The sequence below is a fragment of the Tasmannia lanceolata genome, unplaced genomic scaffold (assembly GCF_043159265.1).
Source record: "Tasmannia lanceolata isolate RefF3 unplaced genomic scaffold, GAP_Taslan_0.1 ptg000006l, whole genome shotgun sequence".
Classification (NCBI taxonomy): Eukaryota; Viridiplantae; Streptophyta; class Magnoliopsida; order Canellales; family Winteraceae; genus Tasmannia; species Tasmannia lanceolata.
Window position 1 is genome coordinate 46832580 of NW_027518683.1, and position 13352 is coordinate 46845931.

The following is a 13352-nucleotide window of genomic DNA, read 5'->3' on the forward strand; positions in this document are numbered from 1 at the left end:
GCTAAGGATATCTCGGCGTATTGCCTGCATTTCAATTTTCGCCGGCTGTACTTGCGTCGGGAAACATTTAGTCGGCGGTTATGAACACCGACAAGTTTACCCGGTGTTTATAAACGCCGCGGTGTTTATAAACGCCGCCACAATACGCCGATATAATCATACTGGGTGTCGGCTTAACTTATGTCAACAACCTGTCTCGGCGTTCATGAACGCCACCTAAGATCCAAACAAATTTTTTAAAATAATATTTGTCGGAGTTCCTAAACGCCGGAAAAAAGAGTTTTTTGTAAATAAAAAAATTTAATATTCCGAAAACCCAACTTTGGGATACAATATAACCTGGAGCCTCTAAAGAATATATTCCCATAGCTCAATAAACATCTCAAACACCTGTAATGAATGAAGTAACTCAATTTTACAGTTTATTCCATATGTCTCATGCCAAGCCAAAGACAATTTTCTGCTTGCTATCTGGTAAAAGAAAATTCTTGAGGCCATTATACAATGGAAATTGAGGTATGAGTTGGATAGATTTATGGGAGGCATATTTTTGAAATGGTGATAATCTAGAGGGTGTTGTAATGGGCCAAACACCGTTGACTCAAAGTCTTGCAGGTTTTTGGGGGCTGAATTTCTTTTGTATATAAGAAGGCTATTTCAAGTAGTAGTCACAATTACGACACAATATCAATGGCAGTAGTTACAAAATAATACTATAGAAGAAAAGAATCTACCTGGCTCTCTCTCTCTCTCTCTCTCTCTCTCTCTCTCATCATTGTTCTACCTCCTAAGTTTTACATGAAACAGTCTTTTGTTTCTGAGCATCCGTTGGTCATGCAACACAGCTTTAAACCAACTTCAAGTAAGATGAACTCCACTTATCATATCACATATCTGAAACCAAGTGTTGTTGGTATCCGATCTCGAGTAAACAGTAATGTGCACTTAAAGGACACAATGATGCTCGTAGCTCACTATTATGAAACTGATGCTGAAATAGCTTCGATGTTAGCGGAGGAAAGGGTTCCTATTGGAATAGGGGAGAACACCAAAATCAAGGACTGTATCTTAGACAAGAATGCAAAGATTGGAAAGAATGCTACTATTTCTAATACAGAGGGAGTTCAGGAGGCAGATAGATCATCTGAAGGATTTCACATTCGTTCCGGCATCACCATCATTATAAAGAACTCAACTATCAAGGACGATTAGTCATATGATAAAAGCTCTCTTATTTCCTCATCTTTTTTTATAATTAGGATGAGGATTAGAGATGAAAGTGTGTGGGAAAAGAGCCAATCTGTGATTTCACCTTTGGCCTTGCCAAGTAAGCTTTTTTATAATATTTATATAACCAGCCATTCTGTAATTTCACCATTGGCCTTGCCGAGTAATATTTTGCATGTTCTTAATATAACTGTCATGCCCCGAACCCGGCAGCACGAGCCAGTAACTTGGCAGCGACCACATACTCATTGTGTCAGTTCCATAAGCATGCAAGGTCTCATATTATAACATTTCTAAATAAAGCTAATGAAGGCCTCATAAAGTCCACTTCTCTTATAAACAAGGTCAGAGTTTTGTACAGATCCAAAATCCTCAAACCATATCTCATAGGCCAAAATAAGTACAAGCTATAAACAAGAAAAGTTGCAATTTTTACAGTGAGTTTTCTCCTACAAGCCAAAAAGAAAGGATAAACTATCAGCTCCCAAAAATCTCCTACTAGACCGGCTGATCATCTGTAAAAAAATAAAATATATAGAGTGAGCTAAATGACTCAATAAGTAATTTTCAACCTTAACTAGTCGGATCAAGTATTCGAAATCAAACAGCTCAAACAAAGGTTTTTAATAAAATCACTTACAAGATGTAAATAGACAAATATATGTATTTATAAAATGATAAGAATTTCTGAATTCATATTTCCAAGGTTCTGCAAACTATTTTTCTATAAAACAATTCCTGAATTTAAAACACTTTGAGAAAAAATCTATTTTCATTGCAAAAGTACTTTTGAAAAATCTATATTCTTTATAGAAATACTTCTGAAATCTATATTCTTTGCCAAAACACTTCTACAGAATCACTTCTAAAAATCCACAGCCTTTGTGACTACGGCCACAGTAACCCTGTGACAAGGCCCAAAAACCATATACACCTGTGGCAGGTTTACAATAATACCACGTAGAACAGAATAACATGATCATGCTGCCAGTGCCTAATCCCCCAACTGGCAGGGTCCAGAACATAGCGAGGCTGTGTCAACACCAATACGAAACATAATATCAATTTATTCAGAGTTTACTAAGGTAATATTCAAAGATCACAAAGTGCAATATTTCACAATTCAAGGTCAAAGCATCGAACTTCTAACTCAGACAAATTTCCAATGATACAAATAAAATACCAATTTTGTATACTTGATCTGAGAACTTTATTTAGAACCAAAATCGATTTTCAAAATAATATATCACATAAACTAATACCTTTATCCATATAGCCAAATACCAAAGATAATATCCAAAACCACTTTGAAATAACGCTCTAAAATAATCTAGAGAAGGTAGAGAATCACTCACCCTCTATACTTGACCTAAACGTCCAAAGCCCACTTCTAAATATTTCGTTTATCATCACTATACTATCCCTAAATTCTAAAGTATTTAAGTTAGAAATAAAAAAAGAAAAAGGGAAAAACCCATATAATGAAACTTACCCGTGGAGAGTGATTGTTTGGAGAGATTGGATGGCGAACTTGGGGGGTTAGTATGCCTAAAGGATGGGAAAAGGGTTTGTGGCAAAATTGTTGTAGCTCTCTTTCTTTCTTTTTTCCTTTCTAAACCTAAGTGTCTAAGTTGTCTGTGAAAGAGAGAAATAAACTCTCGGATGCTTATATGAGCATAAGAGATAAGAGGGGCAGTTCTGTTCTTTTATTTATAAAAAAAACTATTAAGTCCACCGACTTAACTCAAGCCCACACACTTCATGAAACTTCATGAAATTTGTGGTGATCACGTGAGTGTCCAAGTGGGCACCGGGTATTACAATAACTATTGCAATTATATTGTTATTTTTTATGTGAAACAAAACATCATAGTTAGCATTTCTAATACTATTGTCTTCATTGATAGTACAGAACAAGTTCAAAACATTCAAAAACAGAGATTGTGGGACTCACACAAGTTCAGAACTGGGCATCAAACTAGAACATGAAATGGGTTTTTCTATGCAATTCGTTCTCGGAATGGAAACCATCCAACTTAGATAAGCATTGGTTCTAAAACGAATAAGATCAACTTAAACTTTTTCATAAAATAAGTCAGAGCCTACTCACCAGGAAAGCATAGAAGGCCATGGACCAGAAAGAGATTTGTCTGGCACTGCAACTGTAATACAAAGAACATAGACACATCGACATGTCGACATGAAGACATATATCAAACCTCCAAACTGAATGAGTTCTACCAGCTCTTCACGCTCAGTATATATTATAGATTATATTAAGATAAGGATTGTCTGAATGAGTTCTAAATAATTATGAATAAAGAGAGTAGTAAAAAGCTGGAGTACTACGTACTTGTGAGGAACTGAATTATGCTGGCCAACTGCTCCTGCTCCTGTGAACAGAAAAAAGGAAATAAGAAAAAATACATGAAAAATTGATATTACATTACTTTAAAGGAACCTGAACGTCACTTTTTTTAAAAGATTGGCAAAAAGGAAACCTTAATTAACTTCACTATTCCTTATGAAATCCAAGCGGAAAGACAATCTTCACTTGAAAAACACAAAAAAATCATAAATATTAGAGCATGCTATCAATACACATAATGTGTAAAGGATAGAAAACAAAAAATTATTTTGACAATACGTACTTATAAAGCTTAGAAGAATGGATACTATCATGATACTAAATCTTCACCTACAAAACACCGACCAATCACAAAACTTAGAATATAAGCAAGAAGAAAAGGAAAATGACTTCAATATAATAAAGAAAAAAAAAAAAAATGTAAGAGAGAGAGAGAGAGAGAGAGAGACAACCATATGAATTTACAAAATGAATGAAGGGAAACTAGAAAATGCAATGCTCCAAGTTAAAATGACATCCACAAGATATGCACCTACTCAATTCAAAGGTCTAAACAATGGTGCCTAGATAGACTTTACCTAAAGGGAGGCACTATATCCTCCTTGATATCTTCGAGAGATGAAATCTAAAATCAAAGATGTGACAGACGACAATGGACAGTGTTAGGATTGAGATATAATTAGGAAAAAAATGAATAGAAGAAAAGAAAATTTACCTTCTAATCGCTTCTTCGATTCTAGCACAATTGACAGTAATAGCTTTCATTCATGAAAATATCTCCATACAACCATTATATATATATATATATATATATATATATATATATATATATATATATATATATATAGAGAGAGAGAGAGAGAGAGAGAGAGAGAGAGAATCATTTCATTCATTAATATCAAAACCATTCAATTCATTAGGAAACAATTCATTCGTAAAACAAACTTGTCCATATTACAATTCTTGCTTATAAACTATTATATCAACTATTAGTCAAATCATTTCCCCCTTTCGCTCTATATGCGTTGTACCTGCAAAAGGATAATTTATAAATAATTAGTAACTATATCGATTAAAATTTTCAAGTATTAAAAAGGTACAAACTTTTTAAACAAAGGATCATCATGCATCAGCGAGACCTTGATAGAAACTTCGGAAAATCCACGACCTAGTTGTAATCCTCCCACTATTTTAGATAAATCATCACTTAGAAGAATTCCTCATGCCACTTTTGTATCAGGCTGTAGGCCACTCATCAAATAGACCTCAACCACAACCTACAAATGAAATTAATTAGTACGTGCAATCGAATCAAATATACTAGTAAAGTAATAACCCATGTGGACGGCAATGTAATAAACATAGTTTTGTTCAAAAAAAAGAAAAAATAAATAAATGTAGATACCTCATTGGCTGGAGCTGCCCGACTTGGAGCGCAATTAGTTTCAGGCTGTGTCGAAGGGGTAGCAGCATTCAGAACCTATAATATGTAATTTAATATACCACTATAACCAATATGGAAAATGTTAACATTTATAACTAATTTCTGTTAAATGTAACTAAACAAATAAGGAAAATCATCCTATAGACTTTAAGAAACTAATAAAGTAAGAAACCAACAAAATAGGGAAACAAATCCTACTGACATAGTAACTAAGAAAATAAGGAAAAATACTCCTACTCTTATGCCAATAAAATAAGGAAATAAAACAAAGCTTGCTATTGACTGTCAAAGCGCGCACAAGGGCACTCCCATTGGATCCATGTTGCCAAACCTCATTTATAAGCATTTATGATTCCTTTAATTTTGCCTTTTCAATGCCATAATAAATACGGTTTTGCAAAATGGATCCAATGGGAGCGCCCTTTTCCTTTATTTTTGTAAGGACGCTCTTCATTTTAGCATTCCTCTGTTTTGGAAAACATTAGTTCTAAAACAGAGAGCATATACAATCCAACACAGTACTGGTTAGAATCCCGGTTCTTATTTTTCTGAAACTTACTTAAAAATAGAGAAATCATTTTTAATGATTCCAGAGTTAAATAGAAAATCTTCAGAATATATATTACAAAAAAAAAGCAGACAGACATGGTCCAATTTTGTGTTAATGAAAAAAAAGAAATTATTAATTTTGTTTACCTGTCGTGGTTGTGGATGGTGAGGTAGAGGAAGTGAGAGTAATCCAACAATCCATCCTTTAATCTTCATACGCTCCTTTAATCCAAAAATCGAAACCCCATCCTTTTTCTTAGATTCCTCCGTTCATGTTTCTACATCTGCCGTGTTTTGTACAGAAGGATAGTCTTTGCCTTACTTTCTTTAATTTTTCTTAAAATCATGAAGATTTAATTAATAATAATAATAATAATGCAATGGTAGAAAATGTTTAAACAGGGAAAGAGGTCGCACCTTTATCTGTCTAGAAGACGATAATCTACAGTTATAGTGGGGATGTGTTGTATCTTGGGCCAATCTTGGCCGCTGTTCTTTTGACATCGTTCCGTCAATTTAGGACATTCCTCAATACTCAAATATCCAAGTGTGGTGGGGAGGCCACCTTCTGGCAAGGATGATATTTCTGGACAATTCCAAATAGATAAAGACTCAAGGGATGTGAGGTTTTGCATCCGATTGGGTAAGGACTTGAGATTTTCACAACCGCCGATGTAAAGACGGACGAGAGTTGTGGGCAGCCCATACTCATTGTTGTTATCATCAGGGAACAACGAAAAGAGTTGAGGACAACTATTGATTCTCAAAGACTTGAGAGAGGTGAGGCTTTGCATCCCCTTGGGCAAGGAGTTGAGATTAGGAAAAGTGGAGATTTCTAGAGTATTGAGCGTGGTGGGCAGCCGATGGTGATTATTTTCATCATCTAGAAACAAGGAATGGAGTTGAGGACATTCACAGATTACCAATTTTTTGAGAGAGGTGAGGCTTTGCATGGGCAAGGACTTGAGATTAGGACAAGTGTCGATTTCTAGAGTATTGAGCTCGGTGGGCAGCCCATAGTCATTATTTTCATCATCAGGAAACAAGGAATGGAGTTGAGGACATTCACGGATTACCAATTCTTCGAGAGAGGTGAGGCTTTGCATCCCCTTGGGCAAGGACTTGAGATTGTCACATGAAAATATTTGAAGGTCTTGAATTGTCATGGGCAGTGCTGACTCTTTCGAGAAAAGCGGGAGTTGAGTAGCAATGGATAACTCTACGAGGGAGGTGAGGTTTTCCAGACGAGTAGGCATGGACTTGAGATTAGGACAACGCTCAATTTGTAGAGATTTGAGCGTGGTGAGAAGCCCCCCCTCTCCATATCCCAAGGACTTTAGTCGTGGACAGCCAAAGATTCTCAAATGTTGGAGAGAGGTTAGATCTTGCAAAGACACCTCCTCGAGAAAACACTCCAACTGATCACACCATCCTATGCTTAACCTTTGAAGAGAGACAAGGCAAGGGGTTGTCAAGCTTGATAGCATCTTCATGCCACAACTATGGAGTTTTAAGTCACAAATAGATGGGAGCCTCGGAAGGGCACTCAATTCTCCGCAACCATTTATATGTAACTCTGTGACGGCAGGAAGGTCAGCGGGCAACTCCTGCAGCTTGGGGCAGTTCTGTAAGGTGAGCTTACAAAGAGAAGGTAGCTGGCAATCAAGAGGAAAGAGATGTTCGCAATTTCTACAATCCTCAACGGCAAAGCAAGTCAGATTGGAGAGATGTGACATCCAACTTGGAAAACTGACACCGCCATAGGATTTTATATGTAATTCTTTGAGGTTGGCATGGGGTTGGAGGCCTTCCAATACCCCATCATCATTGACTCCTCCATCTTGTGAACTGTCATCTCGGACCCATTCCAAACTCAACTCATTAAGGTATTTCTTATCTTTCAAGTTGGCTTCTTTCGCCTCCTCTATGTTTTGCACGTCCTCGAGACCCGAAATCTCAAGTCTTCCCTTAATGTTCCTCATGTTCTTCAACTCTAGTCTTCCCTTAATGTTCCTCATGTTCTTCAACTCTCCTATCTGACAACCACTCTCTTTGCACACCTTGAATTTCGGCAATGTTTGGAGCGAAGTTAATTTTCCAATTCCTGGCACAGAAATCAAGTCCCAGCTGCCCCGATCTAGAGCAATATGTCGTAGATTAACTAGATTCGTGATACCTTTGGATAGCCCTTCAAGATTCTCGCAAGATTTCAGACCTAGCGTTTGCAAATTACAGAGACTAGTTACTGATTCAGGCAGCTTATCTATCTTCGTGTAAGAGAGGTCAAGGTGGCGTAGATGTTTCAAATGGCCAATCGAATAGGGTAACCCTTTAAGATTGATGCACAAATTCAGACCTAGTGTTTGCAAATTACAGAGACTACTTACCGATTCCGGCAGCCCATCTATCTCCGTGCCAGTGAGGTCAAGGTAGCGTAGATGTTTCAAATGGACAATCGAATCCGGCAACTTGTCGAATTTAGACCTACTCAAATCCAATACACGCAGGCATCTCAACTCCATCAATGCATCATTGAGAATCTGGTTGTCAATGGAAGATGGAGTCTTCAGTCGTAAAGTGCGCAGTCTCTTAAATTTCTTCAAGGCCTCCAAAGACATTGAACCCTCCCTGACGTCAGTCCATGATAAATGACGCGCCATTTCAGGGATGCTTCGTGGCGTACCGTCTTCCATTCTACAACATTCATCACCTATTCTACAACATTCATCACCTGAGATAGATTCTGCTAGATCATGCATGAGATCATGCATCACGTATACTGAAGTCCCATCCCATTCATAAGAATATTGAAAGAAAGACTTTAGAAATAAATCATCAAATATCTTCCCACCAATATCTTCTAGGAGTAAGCTTCCGTTGGGTTGAATGAAGCCCGCAGCCATCCATCGTCGGACCAACACGTCCTTCTCAAACTCATCGTCTTTAGGAAATATGGCACAATAGGCAAAACATTGCTTTTGATTTGTTGGCAGGTGACGATAGCTCAATCTCAAAGCTGGCAAAATTTTATTAACCTCATCCTTCCATATTTCGCTTTTCAAAATCATTTCCCACTCGCTCACATTCGTTTTACAAGACAAGGTTCCCCCCAATGTCTTTACTGCTAAAGGAAGACCATTGCACTTGTGCACGATTTGCCTACCAATTTCCTCCAGTTCCCGATGGGCATTTGAAATCCCTCCCTCAAATGCATGCCGAGTAAACAATTTCCAACAATCATCATCTGATAAAACCTCCAAATGGTGGGAACGAATTGCGGCCATCGTCCTTGCAACCCTTTCATCTCGTGTAGTAATGATAATTTTACTTCCTTTCGCTCCAACTCCAAAGGGAGCTCGTAGACTAACCCAATGAGAATGAATTTGATTTTCATACCACACGTCATCGAGAACAATTAAAAATCTTTGATCCTTCAGTACGTCTTGGAGATGCCCTTGGATGGCATCCAGTGTTGAGAGATGACATTTGGATTTAGTTGCAGATTCAGTGATATCATTTGTTATTCGCCGTACATCAAAATTGTCAGACACACAAGCCCAGGCTTTTAGCCCAAAATGCGTCTTGACCCTGTGATCGTTGTAGACGAATTGAGCAAGAGTAGTCTTCCCAAGCCCACCCATGCCAGCTATTGGAATAACAGACAATTCAACATCCTCATCTGATACCAGCAATTGTATGATTTTGTCTTTGTCGACCTGTCTACCAATAACATCAGAATCTTTTACGAAAGAGCTAGTTTCTCGTCGCACCTCCTCGATCTGGGGACGCCTCCATCCTTCTCTTATTTCGAGATGGAAGTCATTTTTTTGCTTTGCTATCTCATCTAACCTCCCTCTAATATCACTGATCTTATGTGCAATGTGGCATCGATATAGAACAGGGTTCATGGAACTGAAACAAGTGCAGAAGAATCTCCGCACCTCATTTCTTTTGCTTGTTTCAACTTGGTCCTTCAACGTAGACCGTAGAGCTTCCGTAGCAACATCGTCCAATATGTCATCAGCGTCATAAGCGATATGCTTGAGTTCAACAAGCCAATCTCGCACAGACTTATAGTGGATTTGCCTTTCCTCAGCATCTTCAAGCACGTTTCGAATTTTTTCTACCGTGCTCTGTAACTTTTTCAGCTCCTTCTTAACACCCCGTATTGATTTTATTTCTTGTATTGCCAATGCCGTCAAAGTTCCAAGCAGTTCATCAACAACAGGGGTTACAAACATCATCGCGATTTCTGCCATACTCTACCAAAGAAGAAAATCCGAACCAGACGTCTCAGACTCAGTAGAGATGGAGAAAATAATGAAGAGAGAGAGAGAGAAGAAGTATTAAGTTTAATCAAAAGTAATGAAGCCCACGTGGGTTAGTCAGATATGTCGGTGGAAAGTTGAGCCTGGACAACGACCACAAGTCAATGGGATGATCTCGGCCCTTCATCTATGATGTCTCGTAGCTCTCACTTACCCTTCCCCATAGAAAAGTCTTTACTTTACGCATGCCATGTTTCGAAGGGATGGGATGGGACAACCTATCATGTGGATCACATATTAATGGTGCTGTATTTTCTTCTACGCGAAAAAAAATGTATAGTGGGGCCCACCTATTTGTATGATCTGTTGAGATCCTTGCAGTTGATTAGACTATATCCGAAAAATCTTCTGGCCAATGTATTAAGTGTTAAATGGACAGGTAGTTGAAAAAATCATGTGTAAAATAAGTATAGATTATCCTATTTTACGATAGAGACTCCATTCACACAATACTCAGACTGGTCAAATTCTTCGGCCAATGTATATCGTGGGAAGATAAGATGGGTTTTACCCTCTTACCATGTTCTTACTTCTTGCAAGTTGCAACAAAGTATAAGCATGCCTTTATCGGTGGACTCACTACCTAGAAAGTAACTCGGGGTCCAACTTGGCCGGGTTGGAACCCAACCCGGGCATTGGGCTGAGGATGGTCAATCCTAACCCATTCCACCTCTAAATCTCTCACCCCTAACTACTTTCAAAAACATTGAAAGTAGTTGAAACGCTATAATCTTCTGGTGATTGAACTCGAAATAGACCATCCGCACGATCTTGAAATTTGCCAAACTTCTCTTGTTCAAGAAGACTCATCCTCGAGTTTTGAAGTGTCGAAGAATGTTAATCATCTTAAACTCTTGAGAAGCAAAAAATTTTAAAATAATAAAAGAAAAAAAAACAACACATTAACTCAATTTGATTACTGTAAGCAACATTTTATAGATACCAACTCCACATGCAGGCTTTATTCACAATTTTGCACCAATTTTAAAGATTGCTGCTATGATATTTAGCTCCACCAATGTGGGCCCACAAATAAAAACTCCTATCATCACCTGACATTATCTTAATTGGGGTGCTTTGATTGGATTGGTGATTACACAACTGTCCATTCTTGATTGGATAGCCCACTGAGTTAATAACCGTAGGATCGAAGATCGAGCAATATGGGGGCCCACCATGAAAGCACTTAGACCTGGCAAAAAGTGACCCGGACCAGCGGGTCCACCTGGCCTGTCGAAATTGGGCTGGGCCGGGTGGACCCGCAGGAGCCCGCGGGTGCCGTAGAGAAGTACAAAAGTTTTATTTTAGCCTTTTTTTCTCGTAATTGTCATAATTTTATAACTTTCTTTCTAGGTTTTTTCGTAATTGTCACATTTTAATAGGTATTTTTTTGGAAATTTTTCTGCTTTGCCACCATTTTTCCGTAATTTTTCATTTAAAACTTAGTACCCGCATGATTATTATATATTGCTATTATTTATTGCTAGCCAACTTCTGCCCGATATTTGCAGCAAAGGATAGGTGACAAGCTGAAAAGTAGCCTCGCCGAAGGTGGCTAGCGAATCCCTATACAAAAAAAAAAAAAATTTAAAAATATGTAAAAAATCCGGATGACCCGAGGGTCGACCCGGCCAGTACGGGCCGGGTGCGGGTCTAAGCTCAATGACCAGTAAAATTTTCCAGATGTTTTGTGTACAGTGGATATGGAGAAAATAATGAAGGCAGAGAGCAGTGAGAAAGAAAGAATGCAGTACCACCAACTTTAATCAAAGCCCACGTGGGTTGGTCAGATTTGTCGGTAGAAAGTTGGGCCTGGACAGCGACCAGCCAAATCAATCGAATAATCGAATAATCTCGGCCCTTGATCTATGATGCCTCATTTATTGTTCCCCTTAGAAAAGTCTTTACATTAAAAGCACGGTGCAACGATCATCATAATGGAATAAAATGATCAAAGGTCTGGATTTTACATATATATATCATGTTGGGTAGGTAAGCTGGGATCGAGCCCACGATCTCAAGTTTTGAGAAACAAAGTGTATGTCATATGTGCAAAGGTGGATTCATTCATGACCTTACAAATGTTGAATATTTTTTAAAAATTTTATTTTTAACATATATAAAAATAGAAAAAGGTGCTTCGATTTAAAAGAATATCTGTTTAAGAAAGGGTGTTTTGATTATTCAATAGACGTTTATTTAATGTGCTTTTTTATTTTTAACTCCTCTATTTTAAATGATAAGGTAAGTAAATGATAAGTGGTGAGAGAGGGATTGGCCAATTGGGAGTTGGGTGAGTGAAATGGCTAAAAATCAGGAAACAAAAAACCGAAAACTATAGCTGTTTTCTCATTTTTTTGCCGCTTCTCATCACTTGGAGACACTAGTTTCCTGTTTTATGTCTCCTGATTTTTACCATCTTCATCTTCATCTCCACTTGGAAACACCGATTTATCATGAAAAAAAAATCCATGGTAGCCAAACTTGTCCTTAGAGTTGAAATAATTACAATCATTTATCACTATTGGACTTTCAAAAGAAATCTGAAAAATCTCTTTTGTAAATAACAATAAATAATTTGACAAAATATTTTATCAAATTCTACTGGACTAGATTCACGTCTTGAATAATTGTCACTGCGCTTTCTAACTTTTCAAGCTCCTCCTCAAAACCCCATATTGATTTAATTTCTCGTGATTTCTGCCATACTCTACCAAAGAAGAAAATCCGAATCAGACGTCTCAGACTCAGTAGAGATGGAGAAAATAATGAAGAGCGAGAGTGGACAACGACCATAAGTCTAGCCAAATCAATGGGATGATCTCGGCCCTTCATCTATGATGTCTCGTAGCTCTCACTTAACCTTCCCCATAGAAAAGTCTTTACTTTACGCATGCCATGTTTGGGAGGGATGGGAATATGGGATGGGACAACCTATCATGTGGATCACATATTAATGGTGGTGTATAGTGGGGCCCACCTATTTGTATGATCTGATTCATTCATCTGTTGAGATCCGTGCAGTTGATTAGACTATATCCGAAAAATCTTCTGGCTGGATGATCTTAACCCTCCAATATATATATTAAGTGTGAAATGGACAGGTAGTTGAAAAATAAGGATAGATTTTCCTTATCCTTATTTTACGATAGAGATTCCATTCACACGATACGCAGACTAGTCCAATTTGTCGGCCAATGTATATCGTGGGAAGATAAGATGGGTTTTACCCTCTTACCATGTTCGTAACAACAGGGGTTACAAACATCATCGCCATAACTTCTTCTCCTCCTCCTCCTCGTCTAGGAAAGAACGAACGAACACCAGATGTTTTGTCTACAGTGGATATGGAGAAAATAATGAAGGGAGAGAGCAGTGAGAAAGAAAGCATGCAGTACCACCAACTTTAATCAAAGCCCACGTGGGTTGGTCAGAT

At 37.9% G+C, this 13352-nt stretch overlaps 1 protein-coding gene and 1 long non-coding RNA gene across 2 annotated transcripts; both read right to left on the reverse strand.

The window, feature by feature from the left end:
* Positions 1–1525: 1525 nt before the first annotated feature.
* LOC143880392 (uncharacterized) lies at positions 1526–5999 on the reverse strand. The gene is made up of 2 exons (XR_013251680.1): positions 5736–5999; positions 1526–1742 (listed from the first exon to the last, which is right to left on the reverse strand). It is a non-coding gene; the product is annotated as an uncharacterized LOC143880392 (long non-coding RNA).
* An 8-nt stretch (positions 6000–6007) lies between these two features.
* On the reverse strand, positions 6008–9765 carry LOC143879102 (putative disease resistance protein RGA3). The gene has a single exon (XM_077381291.1). The coding sequence runs from the start codon at positions 9494–9496 to the stop codon at positions 6008–6010; it is 3489 nt and encodes a 1162-aa protein (XP_077237406.1). The 5' UTR covers positions 9497–9765.
* Between the last annotated feature and the right edge of the window lie 3587 nt (positions 9766–13352).